General features: G+C 39.4%; 4 protein-coding genes, 1 long non-coding RNA gene and 1 pseudogene across 6 annotated transcripts; 4 read left to right on the forward strand and 2 right to left on the reverse strand.

Annotated features, from left to right (window-relative positions):
- Nucleotides 1-297: 297 nt before the first annotated feature.
- On the forward strand, nt 298-2059 carry LOC137950166 (anthocyanidin 3-O-glucosyltransferase 7-like). The gene is made up of 2 exons (XM_068796549.1): nt 298-823; nt 949-2059. The coding sequence occupies exons 1-2, from the start codon at nt 337-339 to the stop codon at nt 1905-1907; spliced, it is 1446 nt and encodes a 481-aa protein (XP_068652650.1). The 5' UTR covers nt 298-336; the 3' UTR covers nt 1908-2059.
- Nucleotides 2060-3384: 1325 nt separating this feature from the next.
- On the forward strand, nt 3385-4023 carry LOC137950835 (pathogenesis-related protein PR-1-like). Its single transcript, XM_068797465.1, has one exon. The coding sequence runs from the start codon at nt 3410-3412 to the stop codon at nt 3929-3931; it is 522 nt and encodes a 173-aa protein (XP_068653566.1). The 5' UTR covers nt 3385-3409; the 3' UTR covers nt 3932-4023.
- A 1101-nt stretch (nt 4024-5124) lies between these two features.
- Nucleotides 5125-6305, reverse strand: LOC137950168 (pathogenesis-related protein PR-1-like; annotated as a pseudogene).
- A 523-nt stretch (nt 6306-6828) lies between these two features.
- LOC137950879 (uncharacterized) lies at nt 6829-10505 on the forward strand. Its single transcript, XR_011112013.1, has 3 exons — nt 6829-7252; nt 8844-8958; nt 10257-10505. It is a non-coding gene; the product is annotated as an uncharacterized lncRNA (long non-coding RNA).
- A 656-nt stretch (nt 10506-11161) lies between these two features.
- LOC137950086 (putative lipase ROG1) lies at nt 11162-22468 on the forward strand. 2 transcript variants are annotated; one of them, XM_068796455.1, is made up of 11 exons: nt 11162-11434; nt 11529-11782; nt 16608-16675; nt 16836-16906; nt 17051-17329; nt 18004-18167; nt 18696-18751; nt 18874-18926; nt 19032-19146; nt 19460-19557; nt 22254-22468. In XM_068796455.1, exons 2-11 carry the CDS (start codon nt 11547-11549, stop codon nt 22323-22325), a joined length of 1212 nt encoding a protein of 403 aa, XP_068652556.1. In that variant the 5' UTR covers nt 11162-11434; nt 11529-11546; the 3' UTR covers nt 22326-22468. The 2 variants fall into 2 exon arrangements, with proteins under 2 accessions (XP_068652556.1, XP_068652555.1); XM_068796454.1 differs by having other exon boundaries at nt 11162-11782.
- Nucleotides 22469-22788: 320 nt separating this feature from the next.
- LOC137949854 (CBL-interacting serine/threonine-protein kinase 21) lies at nt 22789-25920 on the reverse strand. The gene is made up of 14 exons (XM_068796064.1): nt 25759-25920; nt 25497-25559; nt 25329-25400; nt 25105-25212; nt 24914-24985; nt 24770-24823; nt 24487-24612; nt 24296-24385; nt 24120-24209; nt 23923-24036; nt 23702-23818; nt 23570-23629; nt 23412-23486; nt 22789-23325 (listed from the first exon to the last, which is right to left on the reverse strand). Exons 1-14 carry the CDS (start codon nt 25918-25920, stop codon nt 23215-23217), a joined length of 1314 nt encoding a protein of 437 aa, XP_068652165.1. The 3' UTR covers nt 22789-23214.
- Between the last annotated feature and the right edge of the window lie 151 nt (nt 25921-26071).

Here is a 26071-nt window from a genome sequence, read left to right on the forward strand (position 1 = left end):
TTCACTTAAGGTCTTGTTCCGTAATCCCTGATACTGGCGGTCGAGATGTGGTGCTTCGTCTTTTCCAAGTTCCAACCCACTGTGGAGGCTGCATATAACACTGAGTAATATCGTAATCTAGGCTTAATAAAATCACTATTTCTTCCTTTTTTTCAAACTCTTTTCGTTTTTTACGTCGCCAGTGATTTGGGTTGACCACATGTCAGACGAGAGTAAATTCTGCTGTCGCACGAGTGGAGCATCTTTAAATGTCCTGTGGTTCTCGTCCGTAGCTACTTCGGCTCAGGCACCGGGACTGGTAATCTCTACCAGCTTTCTCAGCTTTCTCTTCCATCAATGGCTGCGACTCCCCACGTTGCCGTGTTAGCCTTTCCCTTCGGCTCCCACGCGGCACCCCTCCTCACCCTTGTTCGGAAGCTTGCCATGTCGGCCCCATCTGCGACCTTCTCATTCCTTAACACGATCAAGTCCAACGGTTCCATCGCGTCCATCATAGCATCTTGTGCGTCTCTCTCTAATGTGAAGATCTGCGACGTGTGGGATGGCGTTGAGGAGGGGTACGTGCCCAAGGGGAGGAACCCACTAGAGGCCATCGAGCTTTTCCTTAAGGCGATGCCGGGGAACTTCCGGGAGGCTCTGCGGAAGGCGGTGGCGACGACAGGGGACGTGACCTGCGTGTTGAGCGATGCCTTCATGTGGATCGCAGAGGAGATGGCTACGGAGATAGGCGTGCCTTGGGTGACGCTCGCCACCGCCGGTCCTGCCAGCGTTGCTGCTCATCTCTACACCGATCTCATTCGGGAAACCATAGGAGTTGGAGAAGGTAAGAGCAGGAAGGAAAACTAAGTGTACTAGCATCAAGGGTAGCCTAACTTCGATCAATCGGATGAATGGGACAGATGGACCACATTAATCCTGCTAAAAGTTTGATGATTTCACGCAAATCAGGGAAAATATTATTGTCATCTCTCCTCTCTCTTCTTATTAGTAGTAAGGTAGCACTCACTTTATTTCTCTTTTGGTTTCTAGAATCGAAGTCAAAGCTGGACGAGCTTCTGAACTGCGTGCCCTGTCTGTTGCCGGCTCGAGTACGAGACCTTCCCCATGAGATCCTCACGGCGGATGTCAATTCCCCATTCGCTTGTCTCCTTCATGGCAAAGCAACCAAGTTCCCCCTCGCCAAAGCCGTCGTCTTCAACTCCTTCGACGGCCTCGACCCTCCAATCCTCAACCACCTGAAGACCAAACTACAGAAATGTCTCCCGGTCGGTCCGTTCCACCTCTCCGCCCCACTACCTCCCGAGCCAGACGTACACGGCTCTCTCACCTGGCTCGACCGATTGCCTTCCCCCGCCTCCGTGGCCTACGTCTCCTTCGGTACCGTGATGTCCCCTCCTCCGCCCGAACTTGCCGCACTGGCGGAGGGCATAGAAGCCAGCGGGGCGTACTTTCTCTGGTCCTTGAGAGACGCGGCCCGTGCAAACCTTCCGGAGGGGTTCGTGGAGAGGACCAAGGATCGAGGATTGATCGTGTCCTGGGCGCCGCAGACGAGGGTTCTGCTGCACCCGGCGGTGGGAGTTTTCGTGACACACTGCGGGTGGAACTCGATGGTGGAGAGCATAGCGAGCGGTGTGCCAATGATGTGCCGTCCGTTCCTAGGGGAGCAAATGATTATGAGCCGGATGCTGGAAGAGGTTATGGGCGTCGGCCTTGCTGCGAAAGACGGGGTGCTCACCAAGGAAGGGGTGGTGGATTCCCTGGACTTGATTTTGCAGAAGGCAGAAGGTAAGACGATGAGGGAGAAGGTGAAGGCCCTCAAAGCGATCGCGGAGGAAGCAGTCAGCGAAGGAGGCTCTTCTACCAGGAATTTCCAGTCGCTTTTAGAGATGATAGTTTCTAAAGCTTGAGGACTCCGTAGTGTGAAGCAACGTCTCCAAATGTCGACATCTTTTCTAGTGTGAAGCACCATGAATCAGGCCGGTGCGTGGGATACAAGCTGCTGAGAAGCCGTTATTTCTCATAAGAATAAACCGCCATAGTTGTTTTTCCTTTTTTTTTATTAGAGAAAAAAATTGTCGTAATATATATTTTTGTGTGATTAATTAATTTTCATTTTAAGTACGCTTTTCCTCTACTAATATTAATTGCTTTTGTAATTTTTAGTGTAGTTTATTATTCCCTTTTTTATTTATAAATTGATAAAATAATGAAATAAAAATTAAAATAACAAAAAATGAATCCACTTTAAAATCACTCAGTCCATTTGTCTATCTTCTCACGCTGATGACGTGGCAACACGTAATCAGTCAAACTTACGTATCACCTCAAATTGAGTATTTTTCAGAATAACTTCAAAATAACGTCATTTATCGAAATAAATTTAAAAAAATAGATAATTTGGTAAAAAGCCCAAAGTGAAATTCTCTTTACCTCTCCCGTCAGTCTTGTTCACGATGTGCGCCGATAGTTGCGTTCAAGCCTCCTTCTCCTCCCTAAATTTAAGCAAGACCTAAAGGAATGTCGCCTGTCGCCATTGATGCCGGTCCTCCGCCTCTGATCGCTATTGATTCTCGCCTAAATTTATGGAAGACTGAAAGGAATGTCGCTATCGATCCCCGTCCTCCGCCTCTGATTGCCATTTATTTCTTCCTCCCGACTTTACTTTGAAGGAATCTCAGCGTGAGTAGAGAAATTGAAGTCACGGCCACTGATCCGCAGGAGCTTCTCTAAATTATATTTCCAAGATATTGATTACTGTAATGATACTTTCTCAGTCTATTTTTCTCCTGGCAATTATAGCCTTTTGGCCCTTGGTCCACTCCAGTAACGGTAGCCCTCGCGAACTACTTACAATTGTTCCGAAGAAGATGCCCCTTATATACCATATAAAATTCTTTAAACATTTTGCTTGAAGCCATAGATACCCCAATCAACATTAACAAATATTGACCATCCTTAATGTATACATAATGTTTCGGTGTATATAATATTGATGTCCATCTTTAATGTCGAATTCTAGATAAGATACCGATAAGATACCGGCCGATATATATTTTAAATCAATAGAGTAAAGATGGTTACACTAGTCACTAAATGAAACGTATTGGTATTGCATACATTGAGAATCGGTGTATATGTTCTACTTGATTTTATGAGATACTACTGAGTGTACATATATTGGACCGAATTTTAGTCTATGCTGTCGAGGTCCCACCTTAGCCAAAGTGTACAAAATAGTGGCAATCATTATCGAACATGGGTGCCACCCCATCGGTTGACACTTTGGCTCATACAATTTTTTTTTTGCCAAAGAAGTCCATCTCATACGTATATATAATCAATATTCATACCTCAACAACTTCAGTGCAAGAAAGAAACAATCCCTTTTCCGGCCAAGAAGTAGCAGGCCATGGTCCTCAAGGGCCGCCATTGCCGGCGAGCTTCCTTCCTTCTCCTCCTCTTCTTCGCTTTTCTCCTCTGTGACCAGGTTACTGCAATCCATGCCAACCGTTTCGACCTCGCAAGCCAATTCTTAGGCCCCCACAATGCCGTTCGATCCGCATTACGCTTGCCACCGTTGGTATGGGACCCAAGAGTCGTACGTTACGCTCAGTGGTACGCGAACCAACGACGTCAAGATTGCGCCTTGCAGCATTCCAATGGTCCTTACGGGGAAAACATCTTCTGGGGTAGTGGCTCCGGGTGGATGCCGGGCCAAGCTGTGACGGCGTGGGCAGGGGAGAGAAAATGGTACAGGTACTGGAGCAACGACTGTGCTTCTGGTAGAGAATGCGGGCACTATACGCAGATGATATGGAGGAGCACTCGGAGGCTGGGGTGCGCCGTGGTGCAATGTTCGGGTGGGAAGGGCGTTTTCATGGTGTGCAACTATGATCCTCCGGGGAACTACATCGGAGACAGGCCTTATTAGTGTTTTACCGACTTTTGTAATTTACGTGACTTGGGTTATGAGTTTTCTATGCTTTGTTCGAATTGTATCGATCGAGGCAGAAAACCTTTTTATAAGAGATAAATAACAGAAGTTGCATATTTGCATTTCAAATACCCAAAATTCAGTTCGTTTGGATTTCCTAGTGCACGCAGCTTCCACTAACCGGCAAGCCAGGAAGTGAGTAGTACCAAACGAAGTCCGCATGGCTGCACAGGGAGAGTAGAGAGTAGAGAGTAGAGAGTAGAGAGTAGAGGGTGAGAGGGAGAGGCGGTGTTGGTTTCAGACGACGCCATTAAAACAGTTCTAGAGTGCCCCGTTAAGGGAGGAGAGAATTCCGCCCGCGATTCCTCCCTTGTTCTTTGTTGTTCTTTTTCTCCTCATTGCTTGCGCCTTGAAACAAGAATAAATTGCGGCCACTGTAGCTGAATTTTGTTGCTGCTGCACCTGCCCATAATTTGCAAATTCCTGTATTACATAGTACCAACGAAACGTGGCCCTAGGCTTGAAAAAAGTTCAGAGAAAGAGAAAGCTGCCTCAGATGAGGCCGACAGTCACATGCGAGCCTTTCGGTTCATGGACGGGAAACGTAATGGCGTCGCATCGAGGCGTTTTCATCGATTATTTGAGTCCAAGGGAAACATCACGAGCAATGGTTACTTGCCTTTAAAAATGAAACTACAAATCACTTGATTATGAGGTTTCATATGTGAAATAGAAAAAGTAGATTGAACAAACTTCAAACATGAATTTGTGCAGAGATTGCCCAGGATTGCGGCTTATCATGAAACTAGATATCAAGAAATAGAGTTGGCACGAGTTCGAGGTAGTGCTCACGTAGTGAATGAAGCCTTTTGACGGATCAAATTTCCCAGTTAGGCAGAGTTTTTAACTGGTATTAAATGTTCAGAATAAAAGAAGCTTGCAGAAACTGAAACCAAGAATCCCAGTTACATTAATCAACTATGTTCCGTCCGTCTCAAAGTCGAAGGAAAACTGCATGATTGAAGCCCAGAAGCTCTGTCAGTTTCTCAACCTCTGGATCTCCCTCTTATCTGCTGAACGCACATACGACTAGTGTCAGTTTTCCTGCACTTCTCCATTGTTCCGGTGGCGAAATAGTTTCCAGGATCGAGACTTGGCTTATCTTCAAAACCAGTAAGAGCGTCTAACTTCTAGTCTTGATACGACTTCTGACCCATCACATTCCCATGGGGATCATAGTTGCAAGTGAAGTAAGTATCCCCTCTCCCACATATCACCTTAGCCACCCAATCTTCGAGCTCTGCTTCCAAACCAGCTGTGTGTAATGCGGGCAGTCCTTGTTCTTCATGTTGAGCACGGTGGAGTCTGGTCCACACGTGCGAGCAGGACTGATTTTAATTTGTCCTTTGGCGCAGACAAGGAAAATTAAAATCTCCCTCAGTTCGATTTGATTTTTCTTTCTTCTTGGTGGTGTGTCTTAAAATCTCCCTGATTTGATTTTTCTTTCTTCTTCGTGGTGTGTCTTCGGGAAACAAAGAGCGGAACAGAAAATCGGGGCTTTGACGTTGTTGCTGGAAATACAGCAACGCGGGACTCAGGTTGTCGCCGGAAGAGTGAGGCCATCGCCAGAAGAGCGAGGTCATCACAGTTTCTGCCCAGAAACAGAAGCTCGGGACCATTCTCGCCGTTGCTGAAAAGAGGCTATTGTGCCTCGCCGTTACCGGAAGAAAGGTTGCTGTGTATTGTCGGAAGAGAGGCCGTTGTACTTTGTCGTTGCCGGAAGAGAAGGATGACACCATTGCTGCAGAGTTGGTCGACGCTAGAGAGAAAGGTCTCCGTTGGCTGTATAAAAGGTGAAAAGAAAAGATACTAGTCCCACCTGTATTGTGATTACTGTTATCAAAAAAATAAAAATCCTCGCAACGGGGACGTCCACTTAAAATTTTGTGTCGTGTGATTACCTGTCTCTTTATTGTTATCGGTTTTTTCATAACAACTTCGGGCACTTGTTATACTCCCCTGTGGTAGTACTGCTTCTCGGCGGCCCAGGCGTTTACAGCGTCCGACGGCTTCCAGTTTCTTCCGCTCCCCGAGAAGATGTTCTCGCCGTAGTTGACGCTGGAGTGGATCCTCTTCCTCTGCTTTCCCCACCAAAAAGCGTAGCTGGCCAACCGTTCACTCCGTTCCAGAGGAGTGAGGCATAGTTTTGTTCTCACCCAACTGTTGGATTGTGCTGGCTCCTGCTAGCAATCGCCTAGAGAAGTGTGGAGAATTGATCTCGTTAAAAGATGAGACAAGGGGAGAATTGAAGAAAGGAAGAGGAAGGTTCCCAGAAGCAGTTTGATGGCCAGTACTTATTTATTTTATTCATTTACTTACTTATCTAATTATCTACTTAAATAATATTTTTAACGTAATTATTGCCAAAAATATATTTGTTAAAATTTATTTTTATCTCATATGTTGACTTTTATCTCATAAAAATATCATTTTTATTACATTTTAACTTTAAATTGATTATAATAATCAATTATTATTTAAACATATAATTTATTTATTCATTTAAATAACATAATTATTATATAAAATTATTATATTAACATCTTAATAAATAATTTGAACTTATTAGTATATATATATATATATATATTTGTTTCCTAATTAAAATTATAATTAAGTAAATTAATTATAATAAAATTATATTTAATTATAGCCTAGAATTAAAGGCTTCAGGGCCCAGACTCCTGCCTACACAGATCCAGTGTTTCTGGAAGATCTGCGTCTATTTGGCTCTTGGCTAGTGCTATTTCTGTACTGTTAATTAAACCTTTTCCCGCAATCTACTGTTCCACAGTTCTATTTGTAATTCTCCCCAGACTCGTAGCTGTCTTCTCTTCTCTCTCTCAGTTAGGCCATGAACATCCGTCTGAAGATGGAGGCTAGCTGCAAGGCTGAAAGTGGTGGAAGATTCCGCAATTACATTTGCGAGGGAGAATATTGTTCAGAAGGTTCTTTCTGAGTTAAGCCGTTAGTTCCTTGTGATTGGGCTGCTAGTGTAGAGTTTGCTATGTTGTCATTTATTTCGAGAGGGTGGAACTGGCAATGTTGAAACCCTAAATATGATGGCGGTCGACATTCCAACTTCTGTCATTCGCAAACTACAGCTTGATCTCCGTGCTGCAGTTGGTCTTTCATCTTATGATCCCGACGATCCCAGTCTCGACATCAAATTGCCTACGCTCCGAGAAACTGTCGCGGAATTTGATCCATTGCCGTCTTACCTCAGATGCGATCAATGTCGAGGGAAGCTCTCGAGAGGTATAAAGTCGATGTTTTGGGTTTATTATGGAGCCCATCAGTGACAGGAGGAAGCTTCTTGCCCATCCATTTCCTGTAGTACGACCAGCGGTACGGTATGCTTCTGGAATCCCTACAACTAGATGGATCCGTAAGTCTTTGTCCCTCCTGTTTTACATTTTCCCCATGTCGATATCGTGGCACTAGGCGTTAAAATCAGGAAAACTTGAGAACTGTTTTACCATTTCTTTCATTTATCTTTCATTTGCTGCTTGCCACTGCTATTGTGTGTAGAAAGGTTTATTGGGAGTTTTATGCTCAACTAAGCTAAAAGATAACAAAAAAGGCAATGAATATGTGGCCTGACTGCACGAAATACTCTGTCGAGGTGACTCTTGGATTATGTCAGGAAGAAACGATCACATTCTCTCCAAAGCTCAGCATCTTCATTCCGTTTGTCATTCAGGCAGAAATTGTCATGAAAATCACTGGAATTATTACTGGAAGATTATTTCTAACATGAACAACAAGAAATTACTGCACAACCTGTTAATTCTGATCTGTAAGAAACACAGAACCATATAAAACTAATAAAACAAGAATTAAGTGCACAACCCAAAAATCTTCTAATATTGATTTATTAAAAACAAGGAATTACTGGTTCCTTATTAGGCAATATTTTAGCTGATAAATTAGTCAAGGAGGGATTAGTCTCCAATCTGTCGTTCTAATGAGTCCTCTCTTTATTTCAGCCTGCAGGCTGTGCATTTGGCTCCCAATGCTTTGTAAATCATCAACATCCCAGAGAAGAAAAAGCGAGGAATGCCCACTAAGTCTCATAAGATGTTGTGGTTGTGGCACTTAATTACTTTTGTAGAAAGTTATACAGATAACTTTTGACTTTGAACCCACTATATACTTGCCTTTATCTTTCTTTTATTGGTCAAAGGCAACTAGAAAAAGGCCTTACATAATGAAAATTTGGAGTTGGTGGGTGTTTAGTCATGAAATTCAGGATTCTGTTGGCTTTTTGCGTTCTTCTCACAGTATTTTTTTAGGGCTTCTAAAATTTTGTTATAGTTGCAAAGTGAAAATGCCTAACAATTTTGGCCATCACCTTTATCTTTGTTGTTAATCATAGAAGAAACCCTTATTTTTGTATCAGCAGAAAAGGTTAATTTTGGACATAATATTAGAACTGCTCTACATGATAGTGTCAAGCTAGAGTATGAACCTCTTGTAACATGCTAATCACAAAGAAAGAACAAGACTCTCGCCCCCCTTCCCCCAAGTTGACACAGAGGGCCAAATTCAACAGTTGAAAATGATGTAATGATAATTGGGCCTTGATAGACCTTATTAAGTCTTGCAAAAGAAGGGGCCTGCTGATAGAGCTGCGTGGAGAGGTAATACTAGTTATCAATTCAGAGAGAGGTCTGGCATGTGAGCTGGCCCCATTAAATTATCTTTACTTAACAAGGATATGTTACATATGATCGGCTGATGACTGACTACTGGAAATGTGGGTGCCAAAGAGCTTCTTGTAGAAATGCAAAAAATGTATCACAGACTCCAATTGACCTGTCCTAAACCTTTGGGGTGGTCTTTGCAGGATCAACAACAATAGCTGCATGAAGTATAATTTATTTCCCTGACATTGTCATTCCGGAAGCCCCTTCGAGGCCGACTCAATATATTCTTTGCGAGAGCTGGAGGATCATCTATGCGTAAGGCACCATATCCATCTAACTGTTTGTAACCTAAGCTCTGCTATCCATTCCAAGTGTCAGCTGGGTAAAGAGTATCTTGATCAAATAGTTGATGAAGGGGATGAGTGAAGTAGGGAGTCTACCAGATGCAAAATAACCTGCAAATTTATAACTGCTATAATAAGGTCTCAAGTGATCATATTATTAGAGACGATGAAGCAAATATGAGAAGGATCGAGTGAGATTTCTGTGTTGTGTAGCTCAGGTCGGAGCAAATGGTCTACCAAAGGCTTGTGTGCTAGTTTCACAATCTGGCATGAGTGTTCAGAAGTCCTTGTATACTCTTGTGGTCAGATGGCTGAGGGGGAGAGAGGGGGACAGAAGGCAGGAGTTTTCAACCATAAAGTCTTCATACAGATAGAGGTGCTAGAGGGGTAGGGTGGTTCATGTGTGAGGTCTAGGGTCCATATCTGGAGCTTAGGGTGTAGTAGTATCTGTGTAAGGGTCTGAAATAGGTTTATCTGTTGATTCTTATGGTAAGATTGATTAACATCTTGCAGAAACACTTTTCCCACCATGAACCTTCTGAGAGATCTCTGCTGATCACCTTCTATGATTAATGAAGTGATGCCAAAAAGATTTTTTTTTTAAATAAAAAAATGAGGTTTATAATTTTGATGCTGGAAGAGTGGATCATATAAAGTTATTTATTTCAATTATAGTTTTTTGTTTTCGATTAATTCTTTAATTATTTTTTAATGTTCCATCCACACTTATTATCTTTTGTAGAAGAAGAAACTACCGTTCACATGAGCTCCCTTTGTAGGTAGAGTATCATCCTAACAAATTTAATGCAGACAGTAGGTTATGGAATAGAATAGCAAAATGTATATCTTATTGCAGAAAATGCTCGTTTCTCTTCCAGTTAGCACATAAGCAACCAATCCTGTGCAAAGTTTTTAAATACATAAAGACATTATGGTGAAGCTAGACTTAAAAACTGCTCTTTTAGTGGTTGCTCTTTTTCCCCCCTCTCTTTTAATGCAATAGTGCTTGTTCTAGTTATATGTACAAGGGTGTTACATGCTTTGTCCGTATTATTGTTATTGTTTGGTGATGGGATTTTACTGAACCAAAAATATTATAAGAGAAGACGTAGTTCCCAGGAGTCTCTTATTCTTCTTCCTTAACACATATACTCGTTTCTGGAAAGATTGATTGTTCTGCTGTAGGAAGCTGTTATCTTGGGCCCTGATGAAACTGATTCATCTGGAGGTCAAATGCAATTTTGTGAATGTGAATTACTTTTTTTTCAGGACGTGTTTTTGAAGGTTTCATCGTACCCCAATCGTCTTACTCGTTCACACTGAGACGTGAATTTCTACAAAGTGTACAAACAAGAAATGGACTTCTTGTCCATGAGAAAGTTGGAGCTTTGAACATGTTTTTTTTATTATATATATATTTTTTTATATTTAAATCCTGATTCTCAATCTTCTCATGAAAGCCATTCTTTTATGATGCCGCTCTACTGGAGTGGGTCAAGGGGGGCATCTGCTGTTTCAATAAAGCGTCCAAGGCAGGTAATGACCATTGCTACATCGTAATTAGAGTTTTTGCCTGTTAGAATAACCCCAATAATCTATTTGATTCATTACCTTTGTATATATTTGTATGTTATGGGGGTAAAAGATTCAACTCCTATTTAATAACGGAATAGACTTTTGTTCCTTCATGTGTTATAAAAAATTGGTCGCGCTTATTTCTTCACCCACGCCACATTAACGTGGAACATTTCAACATTTAATCTTTTATTAAGTAAAAACATGTGACCCATATTTTTCACGTGGGAAAAACAGCAATTTTTTCATCATTTTTGCCCCCTTGCCCCCACCAACGAAATTAAACCAAGTCTGCAGAAAGCCTAATCGTTTACCTACTTCACAGGAAGATTAACGGTCAAGATTTAGCAAGCCGTGTGTTTTCCCGCCATTTTTTTGACAGTCGAGAGACGGCGCGCTGCGGGCTGAGTCAATAAGATGAAACGAAAGTAAAAAAATTGAAGGCAACAGAAAGGAAGATCTTTGATTTCAGCCGTGGCAGCTATGGGACCTACAAAGAAAAGGGAGGGCCATGATTTGGCCAGGTAACCTCCCCCCGTAGTGTTTAGCTATTAATATTGAAGGCGCCGCTTCCTTTCTCTTCCTCGCTTCGACAGCAATCTCTACAACTTTTGAAGGCTTGATTGCCAGTCAGCGCCCTTCGCCGCTGTAAATAGACCGCAACTGTGGAGACTCTAGAGTATTGCTCAATAAAAAATTTTCGAATCTCCTGCCTCTGTATCGGTCTCGCTTCGATGATTGGCTTTCGTCTGTGACTTTCCACGGAACAAATTGATGTGCTTCTGAAATTTCTCGGGCAAGTGCAGCGCAAATGCCACTGAGACAGAATTGTCTTCTTCATTTTTCGTGACGAAGGGAAAATTACGGAAGTGGTAGGTAGATTGTTTAGCCTCACGTATGATTGGCGCTAATTCGTTATACCTAACGGTTAATTTGGGCCGTGCCAACGTCTGTGGCCGGTGCCAGCTCTTCTCGGCGAGGCGAATGCCATGCTGTAAGTTAGATTTTGGGTCGAGATCCGGCCGGCAACGGAAATTGGCCAGCAGGAAAGGTCCGATAGATTTCGTCCATCGGATGGGCTGCTTCAGGGACCCGACGACCGGGGACGGGCAGAGGATGGAGATAGAATCCGTTCAAGGCGGGGAAGACATGTGGGCCTCCTCGGCTCAGGCGAAGTTCCCCGATCACCTTGTTGTCATGGTTAACGGCATTGTTGGGAGGTACGCTTTTCGTTTTGTTTTTATCTTTTCTGATAGCATGTTGATCTTCAGGGTTCACTTATAGGGGTTTTGCTTTAGCTGCATGCATTTTAACTTTCTCTTCCCAAGTAACAATCACGGAGTTCGGTTAGACATCGTACACAGTGTGGCAAATTTCTGGATTTTATTGCTTTTCTCAGCAGAATAATTTCGTCATACAGAGTTGACGTCGCAGTTGTATCACTATTTTTTATAGGAGCCGTCATATGAGTTCACAAAGGCAAGAACAACGAATGAATATACAATACGCTCCAGGACATCTTGCTGAATTATTCCATCTTTCATGTCGACTTCAAAAAGAATAATGATACTTGAATCCGACAATGGTATCTTAAAGGCAAGAATAACGAATGAATAAGAAATATTTTCCAAGGCTGAGTTATTCCATCTTCATATAGACTTCCTAAAGAATAATAATACTAGAATCTGACTATGGTATCTCCTAAATTGATTTTCTTTTAGTGGCTAACTCTTTCTTTCTGTTTAGGCAATGAAAGGTGAAATAGTTGTGCTCTTTGTTCTGAAATTGTGTTCCTGGTAAAGATGGTATCTGTTTCACTTCTTTAAAGGAATTTCGAGTATTTGAATGTTCTAAAACAAAAGAGTAGTCTTTTACACGAATGGTTGCAGATCCTTTTTTTTTATTTTCCAGAAAGAATACTATGGGATCTATTTTGCTTTTTTACTACTATTTTGAGTTTATTAGTTTCCTTTTCTTAGTCACAAGAATAGGAAAAGAAATGAGAAATACAGTGACATATTTTTTTGTAAAAAAGAGATAATTAAGAAATGGGAATTTTTTTATAAACATTTATGTAACATTAGGGAAATGAATTGGCAACCATTTACGGATCTACTCGAAATGGAAAGGAATTAAATAAAAAAACAATTATATGAATAATACAACAAATGATTTGAGAAGTAATTAATAATAAGTTCTTCTCAGTCACTGTATACTTGACAAAGTTATACTATCTAGCTGGTAGTTTGACCTTTTATTTTCAGGAACCATTTAAAATTATGAATTTATGTGAGCTTTTAGGTTTATTTGGAACCAATCTTTGTAAAAGTTTCTCATGAGTTGTGGATTGGGCCTTTGGTTCAAATGGTCAGATGGAGGGGTTTATTTAATAAGAAGAAGGGGTTAGTAGGTGGCAGTTGGTTGAGTTAGATGGCTAAAAGAGGGATAGGGAGGTTTTGCTTGTGGTTTTAGGCGAATTGGTTTGCTTTGGATGTTGTCTTTTGATTAGTACAGTGGGAGAGAAGACAGTTTAATAAGGGGAGGGATTCCTTTGGACGTGAGTCACAAGAAGTAAGGGTGGTGATGTAATTTTAGACTAAGTTTATAGGAAAAGTGGGTTCCCTATGTAATCTCCTACCATGTCTCCTAATCTCGTGTCAAAGAGGAAAGAGGGAACTTTGAAATAAACTTGTATTTGTGTTTGTCTTTTTTAAATTTAGGTTAGGTTTTCTTTAAAAACCCAAGTTATTGCTTTGTGTTTGATACCAAACACCTGTCAATCCCCATCTTTTCTCTGAAGAAAACCATTCTCCTCCATTATATGTGGCTTTTCTTGTAAAAAACTCCTACAAACTCATTTAAAGATCGAGATACATTTCAATTCAAATCAAACCTGTATCGTGGGACTGGTGGAGCAAGTCCAGTGTTACATTCTAAAGGCACATTGAAGAGAAGAGTAAGGCAAGAGAAAAAGAAAAATGAGAGGGAGAAGAGAAAGAAGAAGATGAAAAAGAAAATTTCAGAATAGAGGTTGATGCTACTCTTGACATTGCACTGCTTTCATCTATAACCTTTGTAGTTTTAGAAATCCTAGTTTGAGTAGAATTCAAATGAACTAACATAACAAGTTATCTATTTTTAACTAGGCTTATAATCGAAGTAGGATTCTGATCTTCATATGCTTGAAGGCTTCCTCTCAAGCTAGGGCATATAAATCATATACCTCCACCTTGTCACAAATTGAATACAATTGAGTTGATTCCAAAGCTTTGGTGAACACATTTGTTAGTTGCTTTTGTGAAGATGTAGAAAAGAGAAGATTTAATTCTTTACCTTGTCAAATTAGGAAGAGGTAGTCTACTTCTATGTTCTTGGTTTGTTCATAGAAGATTGGATTATATGCAATATGAAGAGCTGCATGGTTATCAAGAAATAGTTTCTTTGGGCTTTTTATTGGTAACTATAATTCTTGAACAAGGGACTTTAACCACATCATTTTGCAAACAACATGAGTGATGGCTCTGTGTTCTGCATAGGACTTGATCTTGCTAGCTTATTTTTGCTTTTTACTAGACCAAGTAACCAGGTTACTTCCTACCAAAGTACAACAATTTCCATCATCCAATGACCTTGCCCATTTCGGACACGCATGACCATTAGATTCATGCAACAACCCTTTTTTGGAGATTTCTATAAATATCTTTGTTGAAGAACATGTATGAAAGAGTCTTATATGACTCTCACAACAAGAGGTCTCACAGAGCCTGAATTAATATGGTGGAGTCTTACATGAGTTTCACAGGTGAGTCTTAGTTATAGGTGGTTTAGTCATCAAAATCCGATCTCCTTTAGTTATCACAGAAGTGCTCCTTTCCGATCTTGAGCCTATCAAAATCTAGGAAAACAATCGGGATCAAATCTTTTGGAGACTAAAAAGTAGTGGTCTCTTCTCAATTGCCTCAACTTACAAGCTCATCATTGGCTAGATTGATAACACCTCTAGACATGACACCGCCATAGCTTGGAGACTCTCGGCCCCTCCTAAAATCAAATTCTTTTTCTAGTGTGCCTTGTTAAATAAGATTTTGATTGCGAATAACCCGAGAAGGTGTGTTAACACTGCCCTTTCTGCAATATTTGTGATGAGACGGTTCCCCACCTTCTCCTCCATTGCCACTATTCCTAGAGCATGTGGACCAACACCCTCAGTCACATTGGCCTTTAGCTTTGCATTCCTTGTGATCGTGGTGGCACCAACAAGATCATTTTAGACACTCCATTACCTAAGTTGGGAAAGATTATGCTTTCTGCCTGTCTCGCCCATATCTCTTGGGCCCTCTATAAAGAGTGAAAAAATAGGAGATTCAACCAAAAAATCTGCAATGCTGAAGAGGTCACAAGTATCATCACCAGTCATGTCTCAGTCTGGCTCCAAACCTTGAAGGAATTCGCATATCTCGGGCTCCTCTCTTCGCACCAATTGGAGAGCTACTACCAATATGGTTGCCCGTTCGCACCAATATGTTATTCTTCTATTTATGATCAATTGTTCAATTATCTTATGACTTGTCTTTTAGTGTTTGACTTTGAGTGTAACTGGAACAATGGTCGTTTATTTGTAATCTAATTTTACTTGTTTCCTCTATTATAAATAGAGGCTCATTGTACTCAAATTACAACAAGTTGGTGAAATATTTATCTTTTTTAGAAATTTGACTTGGAATCAAAGCAGGTTTTGTGAGTTGACTCGGTCAACCCACAAGATAATGTGATCCTTTTCTGATTTATCAACTCTAATGTAGAGGAGAGCAAATAATGCGATAGAAAAAGAATAGAGAGAGAGAGAGGGAGGGGATGAAGAAGAGATTTTATAATAGAGTTTGATACTTCTCTTGACCCAACACTGCTTTTTTTATATCCTTTGTACATATGGAAATTCCTGTTTGAAAAGGATTCAAATGAACTAACATAATTAGGACTCATAATCTAAGCAGGACTCATACAATTTTCTGTCTTAACTAGGACTAATAATGTAAGCAGAACTCTGATCTCATATGCTCAAACATTCAAGATAGAAGATCTCTACACAAATTGATGCCAAGGTTTTCTTAAAAAAATTAGTAAATGAAACATTTTAGTTTTTTGAATGAGTTTTTTGGGGAAAGAATTTCCCATTCCCAAGATAAAGTTTCTGTAACTATTGGTCTTGATAAACAACCTATTTCGTTGCTGAAGATGCAAAGAATACATTCCACTTCTGTCATCGAGCTTTTGGTAGACTCAAGTGAGCCTAGAGGGTCAAGATATGGAATATTGATCAACAACTTTTGATGTTGTGATTTATTCTTCTTAAAAGTGTCCATATGTTGTGATCTACAGGTTTTGGTTTGTTCTCCTTTAAGAATGTCTATTATAAGCAGAAACACCATTTGATGATCATATATATATGCTCCACATCTCAAGCTGGTTGTCTACATTAAGAGAAATCATTCTCATATTACAGTTTGATGTCAATTGGAGTTTGGAAGATCTCATTCATATGTGTTGGGAGGAGGTCCCTAGTTTGGCTAATAATTTTTGGAGGAGATGGCTCGATAAAATTTGTTCCCCAAGTGAATCCAAAGCTAGGTTTCTTTCTATTACGCGGCATGCATATATGTCTATTATGGCCAAATTGTGTTGCCTGTTCAGGTCAGGAAATGATGGGGAGTGTCTGGCTAGCTTAGATCATTCTATGGTCATCTGTTCATGCTCCGCATTGTAGGCTAGTTGTTTTAAGTTATAGTCCTTGACCAGTTCAGGCTTGGAGGATCCTCTGCTTTCTGTGAAAGAGGTTCCCTAATTTCAGCTAGTAATTTTTTGGAAGTACTTGGCCCTATTTAACAAATGTGCTTGCAACTTCTGAACCTTTCAGTATTAGTTAGATACATAATGAAACATGTCAAATTAGATTCTCCTCACTTTTCTCGTAAGCTGTTGATATTTGTCACATTTCTTTATGCGTATTTTGCATTGCTCTAACCTTCTTGTTTTAAATGCATCCAGTGCAGAGGATTGGAGATATGCTGCAGAACAGTTTGTGAAGAAATTTTCAGATCAAGTTATTGTACACCGTGAGTCCTGGCTCAATACCCGATTTGTCTGAAACAGCTGTGATTTTAATCAGGAAAAAGTTTAGTGTAAACATGTTATTACCAATATAAAGAATTGAAATACATGATATTGTGCATTAACATTTTTGCTTGACATCCTATCTCCTCACTTTTTATGCAGGAAGTGAGTGCAACTCATCAAGATTGACTTTTGATGGTGTTGATTTGATGGGTGAAAGGTTAGCTGAAGAGGTACTCTTAGATCCATTTTCGTTTATAACGTTTCACAATTTAGATTTCACCTTTGACGTGAGGTTATATGCCTAATGATCATGTGTGCAACTTGCTATCTTGTATAAGAGAAATTTCATCTTGTCCTTATATTTTTCATTGTAGGTCTTGTCTGTCATTAGGAGAAGACCTGGTGTACGGAAAATCTCTTTTGTAGCTCACTCCTTAGGTGGCTTGATAGCAAGGTATGCTGTTGGAAAGCTTTATGTACCTGTTTCAAATAAGGAGGCATTAGTTGTTGCTGGAAACCATTCAAGTGAGGAGTACTCTAGTTCTTCAACACAATGTCTTGAAAGGCATCAAGAAGGACGACTTGCTGGGTTAGAGCCAATGAATTTTATAACAGTTGCAACTCCACACCTTGGTTCAAAGGGGCACAAGCAGGTGGGTGTTATTTAATTTTAAATAATCAAGGTCAATAGAAGACCTACATTGAATATTTAAAGTTTCAGAACTTGCAAGTACTGTGGGACTCATAAAGTATAGCATTGGTGTCCGAAGTATTGCTGAATGGGCCTGGTTATCCACTAAACTGAACTTGAGCCAATATCTGATTCATAGTTTCTCTTTCTTGAATGAAGCTCCTATTTTAGTATGTACTTTGATAAGAACATTATCCATTTCATGGCTGTGCACTCCCAGAGACGTCAGTGGCATCACTGATACCAGCTAGGGAGGGGATTACCCAACAACAACTTGCTGTTGGTTCCTCTTTTCTCTTCTAGTTATTGCTGTTTTCTCTGTATCTCGTGTATCTCTTTTTGTTTATGAGTCCCCAGTTTCTTCCTTGAGTGGTTTTTTAATGGAATACCCTTGCTCAGTGTATCAAACTGATAAAGCTGAACTAAATTGTTGGATAAATTGTGAAGTTTGATCTGCTGATATATTTTCGTATTCTCCATGTCAAAAAAAAAAAAAAAAAAGCTTTCATATTTTATATACCAGGATGATCATGTGAGTATTCCTTCATTAATTTCTCAAGTACCTTAAAAATGATTGGTTATACATATTATTTAGTGTCATTAACGGAGACTATCTCATCTTTGCTCTTCCTACAGCTTCCATTCCTTTGTGGACTTCCATTTTTGGAGAGAAGAGCATCTGAAGCTGCACATTGGATTGTTGGGAGGACTGGGAAGCATCTCTTCCTTACTGATGGCGATGATGGAAAACAACCACTTCTTCTTCGAATGGTTAAAGATTGTGATGACATAAAATTCATGTGAGTAGTAAAAGTGCAAATGAAATCATGCTTACAAGCTCTGGCTTGTGGTCTTGGGTTCAAGTGTCACTGGGACTAGGGCATGTGTGACCAACAATTTGAAGAACAAACTGAAGTACAAAAAGAAGTTTAGCTTCATGTTATATGTATTTATGTGTCAGAATGTATCTGATGAAGATCAACTAAGCAGTCACTGGGCTGCAGTTGGCATCACTAAATTGCTATAGAGATTCTTTTCTTAGGGAATCCTTGACTTGGTTAATCATGGACATATATACACCTAAAGAATTGCATTTGCACTCAGCTTGAATAATTTTATAAAGGTATTTTCTAGATCCCCTTGGTGATTCATGTAACCTCACATGGGGTATCCTATTTACCTGAATGGTACTTAATTCAGTTCTGAGTTATCTTTCTTGTTTTCAATCTTTAAAAAAATAGTTGAATAAAATTAATCAACATCGTTTCTAGTTTTTACTTCAACATCCTCTATAGTCATTTCTTGGGTTAATCTTCTCATTTATGCAGATCAGCATTGCGGTCTTTCAAGCGTCGTGTTGTCTATGCAAATGCAAACTTTGATCGTATCCTTTGTTGGAGTTGATTCTGTTGCTTTAACTTGCAAAAGAGAGGAATCAAGTTACTTCTGTTTTGACATTTTCTACAGTTACTAATCTTGATAGTGTTACTTAACTAAACTGGATAGATATGGTTGGGTGGAGAACTTCATCTATCCGTCGTCAGAGTGAACTTCCCAAGGTCCATATTCTAATTGTTTTCATTTGTTTTGCTTGAGCGCATGCTATGGTTTCTTTAAGCTCAGTCATCCTTGATTGACCTTTCTTTTTCTTTTGTTATTAACAGCAACATCTTCTTGCAAATGATGAAAAATATCCACATATTGTGCACATTGAGAGAGAAATTTCTGCCAACACGAATAGAGCTTCACGTGTTGATAGCCAAGCAGTAGACATGGAAGGTTTGTCAGTTTTTGAGACAATAAACTGTGATGCATTTGTTAAATTATTTGCACTCTTAAGGCTTTGTAATGTAAATGGGTTTCTAATGCATAATTTTAGTAGAAAACTATGGTCAAAGAGAGTGTTTCCACTGTGACAGGGACTTACAACTGTGCATTAGTCATCGGTGCTTCCCTTTTGTATTCATTAGTTGTTGGTTGTCAGCTTCCCCATTTGAACTGTACATAGAGGTTTTGGTTAAATCAGTCATTTAGATTCTATCTTCTCTGCTCTTAATGGTTTTGATTTCTTCTCTGCTATTGCAATATGTAGAGGAGATGATTAGAGGCCTCAACCAGGTACAGTGGGAACGCGTGGATGTCAGCTTTCTCAAAAGCAGACAGAGATATATTGCACATAGTACCATCCAAGTAAGAAGTTTTGGTGAAGGCTTCACTAGTAATGATACATAAGCATATATTTAACATATACTCTTAGAATACCAAATTTTAATTTTCTCATATTTTGGTATATTGTTTGTTATCATGCTAATGCAGATTGTTGTAGGGGCAGTCATGCTTTGTATGACATTGTCGTCTGTCAAATACTAGATGAATAACTTGAAATTTACAGCCTCCACTTGCATAATTAAATTGCTGAATTGGTATTCATGAATGTTTTTGGAAGAAATTGAATATTTGGGGAGTTCATACAGCATAGTTGGCCCCTATTACATTGATATGGTCACTAAGAGATGTAAAATAAAAGGATATAGCATGCATCTCTTTAGAGATTTTAAAATCATATATACAGACCTCAATTGTTGTTAGTTACAAGCATCCCCTCGGTTTTGGAAATATCGTTAGACTCAACCCTATTCTCATAAATATACATAATAACATGTTTTAAAGGTGATTATGTTTCATCTATGATATGAGCCTGCAGCCCTCTTATTGTATGTGTTGAGAGACACTCAACAGAATGCTAGTCCTATTGAAACCCATCCCTCCTTAAAATGGTGAGCCTTCTTTTCACTTTTCAAATTTTTATATGCATCCACATTTTGTGGAGCATATAGGAGGTCACTCATCATATCTATGCACTGATATTAGGGTTATGTCACCCTTAATTATGGACCATATAGATATGTCCCAAAAGCTTTAGGTCTTGCATTGACATGCATATAGAGTTGGAATCATTATGTATCGGCAACAGGTGGATCCCTCTATGACCTGTCTGGTTTATCCCTTGCTTTCAGACTCCAATGTTTAGAGCCCTTTGACTCATATTTTCCAACTGATTTTGTACCTGTTTCTTCGCTTTTTGGCAGGTACCCTGCTTCTGAATAGACAAAATTTCTCGCTTACCTGGTTATGGTGTTTTTAGGGTTTTATCATGTCCAGTCAGTAACTTTCCAATGCTGATCTTTTAAAACAAATGGTTTTTTCTTCTCTCTCTCTCTCTCTCTTTCTCTCTTTCTCTCTCTTTGTACTCCTTCGGGTGTAACCATGTCGAAGCCATTTATTCCCAGAGCAAGGAAGGTTGTCTTTTCTTTTTTGCTATATCTTGCCTTGATCATAAACATACAAGGACTCTTTGTCTGATTATAAAAGCCATTGTAAATGCAGTTTTCCCCTTTTTAGCATAATCTGTCCTCTTTTTCTACATTTGCCCCCTTTTGCCTTTTAGATAGGGAGATGACTGAAAATGTTTAAATTAGAAGGTGGAAGTGTCAAAATACTGAGTCTTGACCCTTTCTGTTGTGCGTCACCCTACTTAGAACCATACAGTGACTTAAATCAGCAGTATAGTTAGTAGAAGGTTTTGCTGGACGAACTCTGTGTATCACCCATCTCTTTCTGTGCTGTACTATTTGGTGTGGAAGTAAATCCATTTTACGAGCATTTAGCCATACAGATAGATGTGTTTAACTAAGAATCCATGCTTTTCTGTCATGACAGAATGCAGAATGTGGATGAAGTGCTTCATTCATGTTACTAAGTGTTATTCACTCATTAACCTGTAAAGATGTTAATTGTCTTAAGAAATTTTCTGTTTGGAAGATTTGTTTGCATAGTGAAAAAATGGAACACCACAGGCCAAAGGGATTGCAATTTCTTATGTCCTTGTAGATAAAGCTACATCATTTTATACTTTTGGTTGAGCAAAAATGTTGAGATAAGGCAAAATATGTGAGGTAATGGCTTTGATTTATTGTGTGACTGGGGTTTTACATTTCTAGTTGAAGTGTAATTCTAGAGAATGTTTAATGTTTTGATTCCATTTCCTGTCAACTAGAGCAAGGCTGCTAACTCCTGTAAAATATTGTCCAACTAAAAGTGTCAAATTTCCAGCCTGCATTTGGGAAAGATAAAATAGTTGAATATAGACCAATTCTTTTAACTCGATAAGAGCTGAGTATTTAGCCTTTGTTTAGCTATTGTAGGTTGTCTGTACCTCAATGATCACATTGAGTTTCTTTACTGTTTAGGTTGGGTTAAACTGTAGAAGGTAGGATATCTTTGACTTGTGCGTGCATGCTTGCATTTAACCAATATATGACAAGAAAGGCTTAAAAGTTAATTAATTCTCTCATCTAACTTAAGTTAGTTTATATGTTGTTTTCATCTTATGAATTTATTTTGTTGATGTGCTTTTCTTATGTTGAGAACAGCAACATTATTTCATATCATTATGGTAATGTGATTATTAGAAAAAAACAGTATGAGGGGGTAATTTCGTCATTTTACATGGTTTGTATTTTGTAGTGAGGACACTATCTTACTCAGTATGTATAGCTTTGACTATAGTTCAATTTTTTATGTAATTAGGAGATGTGTGTGAGAAGCTATATGCTTGTAAGTGTATGGAGGGTATTTGTGACTTGTTACCCTATTACACTTAAGTTGATAAGAAGTTATGGGTTGTGGTCGGTCACTAACAAGAGTTTTCTAAAGCTTTTCTCTCTTCTCAATCTACTTCGGCTTATCATTTCTTCAGTGATCTTATTAGTTGTTTCCAAAAGATGCATGGTAGTTTGTGATGGGTGCTTCATGTTGTTTTACTTTATTTCTTGATTTTATTAACTTATATACTTATCTAATCCTGCTATTGTGCATGTATTCAGGTGAAGACCTATTGGATTAACTCAGATGGTAAAGATGTAATTTTCCACATGATTGATAATTTCTTTCTCTAGGTCCTTTCAAGATTCATTATGTTTTTGACAATGTTGAGCTCTAGGTTTGATTCTTGTGTCTGATGTACATTATATTGCAAATATGTATATGTAAATAAACGAGCTCATATCATTAGCTGCCATGTTCAATCCAAGTATATTTCGTATTAGTTGCCAAGCCTTTCTTCTATTTCTCATAACACCCAAAAGCACACGTAAATAGCAAACACTCATCTCATTCTTTAGTGTCTTTTTCTTCTTATTCTCCTAATTTTATTTTATTTTTAAATTTGGGCCACCCATTTGTCAGAGTGGTTCTGTCCACTCTTGTAGGCGGTAGCTTTTTGCACATAAAAGATTTTGACTGTTTCTTATGGGATTCAAACCCGGGATGTGGCGTGCCTAACTCTGATATCATGACAGTGGCTAGCTAATACACCCAAAAGACCGATCTTTTAGGTGCGGAAAGTTATTGCCTACAAGAGTGGACGGAACCACTTTGATACCATTTCTCTTCGCTGATGATGGAAACAATAACCTAAGATTTTTAGTGATGTAATCATAGATCATTATCCAACCATAATAAACTCACAAAATATTTGTCACTCGTAATAATTACAAACAAGTTAGAGAAGAAAAGAAAAAGTAACGAATAAATTAAAAAAAAAAAGAAGAAATTTACACCTTGTCCAAAATAAAATATTTTGTAGTTTTGTCTCATGACAATTTCCTCTTATGAAACCAAGACATAAATCCTCTTCTTCACTCTGTTTCGTTCGTATAAAAATTCATATCACAGTATTAGCTATTTGATATTTTGCTTTGCACAATTTCTCAAGCAGGATCCTCCCCTTTCTTTCGAGTACTCCTAACCATGGTGTTTAAGCCATAGTTTCAAAATTTCTACGTCTCAAGTTTTTGGGGTTTTATTTACTTCAACTTTACCCTCTTCAGAAGCTGTCTCTAACACAGATGAACTGCTGGATCTCTCCGTTAGCACACCAGATAGGCTTCTACAGAACTGATCATCGGGAACAAATAAAAAAGTCAGTTTGCTTATCCTCGAATAATGGCCACTGACCAGGAAGACGGACAACCGACTTGTACCTCTTTATACAGGCTTAGCTCCCCTGCAGACTTTGATATTTCTACCACACAATGGCTTGGCGTCACCTCTATCACCTGAGATTTTACAGGTTTTTGTATTCAGAAGGTCCAAGGATTTATTGATTGCATGTCCTGAACAAGTGGAATTAATAGTTTACCTCTGCAGATACTGAGAGTGATTGGCATCTTATGAGCTTGGTTTTTTCCTGAAGCTTAACCTGAGATTAAACCAGAGAGGTAGTCTTATGAGGATTTATATTGATTTTATTGAAAGTTTAAAGAAAATTTACCTTAGAACTGTTCATTCTTTCAACAGAGAGCCTCGCATCCTTTGCGGCAGCCTTGATTTTTTCGATAGTTTCATAAATGGAATGCTCTGAGCCCAGTCTTGTCCTCTTTTTATCACTCTACAAAGGGGAAGAAGAAGTCATGACTTATATTCTAGCTTCCCAAAGTTGAAAATGAAACTGATCTGTTGAACCCAACCCAGAAATTTGCTGCAGTTAGTTACCTGCTCCTCAAAGAGACCTGATAAATCGAGGTCGTTGGCCATTGCTATCAGTTTGAAAGCATTAATGAAGTTTGGGGACTTCGGTTTTTCCATCTCATCTGTGCTTCCCTGGGACTGATTTTAAAAATCTTGTTGAGACTATTAAACTTCATTAGCTTCTTTCAGCCCTGTCAACAAAAGTCCTATAAATCACTTACTCTGATGCTGTCATCGTTATCAACTCCTGTAGAAGGCTTATAGTCAATCTGAAACCACTCATCTTCTACTATTCCTGCTATTGTCATCCTCTGAAGTGAAAAAGGAGCCAATTATTTAATTTGATAAAGAAAACAGTCTTGCCATTTCAACATATTTTTTACAGAGCAGAAAATACCCTTCTAGGCAGTGGATCCAATATCTGGGATATCAGCTTCTTTTGGCTCGGGGTGAACCAGTGAGGAAATGTGTAATCTGCTTTTGATATCTGGAAGAAGAACAGAAAGAAGAACTCTAAACTGTTTAAACTGGAAAAAGATCCTGTTACAAAATTTTGTGCGAAAATGCCTGATAAATTTGAAAACGAACCTTCCTATACAAGTTCAATAGATTTCTATCATCAAAGGGTAGAAAACCTGCGAGCAATTCGAAGAGAATCACTCCACAGGACCAAACATCTACAGGGGCTCCATAGTAATTTCTGTTGGCAATCACCTGGAAAGGCAGCGACAACAAATTACAGAAGACCTCAGAAATACCTCCAGAAATTACTCTGATAAATCAGTTTTTTCATCTTCCTAGAGCAGAATAGTTCAGTTCTCTTCAATCTCCCTTAGTTTCTCTATTCTGTCTGCAGCAAACTTCCACTTACCTCAGGAGCAACATAACTTGGAGAGCCACAAGCGGTAGATAGCAAGTCGCCTGGCTGCAAATGTTATCACTCTAAATGTTAAATGTCTCACAAGGAAATTAGCTTTTCCATGATATATTTGATGATAAATTTGAAATTCTTCACCTTGCGTGCTGCACTTAGTCCAAAGTCTGAGACCTTTAGATTTCCCTGGCTATCTAACAGCAGGTTTTCTGGCTATTTGCATTTGAAAAGATTCAACAGAATGAAGTTAGCCCCATGATTCATGTTCTTCTATCTGTAAATATTGTAAATGGATCGGTTTGCTTATATCTATGTTGAATTGTTTTACTAACCTTGAGATCTCTGTGAAATACACCTCGGCAATGGCAATACTCCACGGCATCAATCAATTGCTGGAAGTACTTTCTTGCCTCTGATTCATTCAACCTCTTCGTGTAAGACTGGAAGACCAAAAAAAGGAGAAAACCAGATGAGATGAAGAAGAAAAGAAGAAAGCCATAAGAGGGAAATAAGATATTGTTTTTTCTAACAGAATCACAAGCCATGTTTGGTTTACCATCTTGTCTGAAAGCTGTCCCCCAGAGACATACTCCATTACTATAAAAATTTTAGTCTTGGTAGCGATTACCTGTATTAGAAACCTAAAAGTGATTAAAAACGAAAACTCTGTAAACCAGAGACCACCCTGTGAGTTCCCAAAATTAGGATGTCTGGAAGAACGAACCTCATATATCCGGACAATATTTGGGTGTTGCAGAAGCTTCATTGTTGTGATCTCTGCTTTAACCTGAAACAAATATAGAGGAAACTATCAGCACCCTCATTCCTTGCCCGTTTTTTTTCTAGTTATCAACAGAAATCATCGATGATCCCAGTAAAGAAAACTAGAGGAAACTATCAGCACCCTCATTCCTTGCCCGTTTTTTTCTAGTTATCAACAGAAATCATCGATGATCCCAGTAAAGAAAACTAGCAAATCCACAAACCTGATCCATGAGTTTGTTATCCACCACCATCCGCTTATCTATAATCTTGATCGCAACACTCTGGCCCGTCTGAGAGTCGAGTCCCAGCTTCACCTTGGCAAAGGTGCCTTCGCCAATAGTACGACCCAGCTGGTACTTACCCACGTTTTCTCCATACCCCATGTCTCCGAATGAGAACCAATTCCGGTGAGAAAGAACGGCAGGCGGTTTCTCCTCTTCCTCAGTTTCTGTATCTTCGTTGTGACGTCAGAAGTTGCAGAGACCGAGACCTCCCTGCAGTTGCTGTTCGAAATAAAATTGTCTCGTCACTTTG

This window comes from Aristolochia californica, unplaced genomic scaffold (assembly GCF_029961685.1).
Source record: "Aristolochia californica isolate CCGP_79_NKW_82.1479 unplaced genomic scaffold, dmAriCali1.0.hap1 SCAF_14, whole genome shotgun sequence".
In the NCBI taxonomy this organism is placed as follows: domain Eukaryota; kingdom Viridiplantae; phylum Streptophyta; class Magnoliopsida; order Piperales; family Aristolochiaceae; genus Aristolochia; species Aristolochia californica.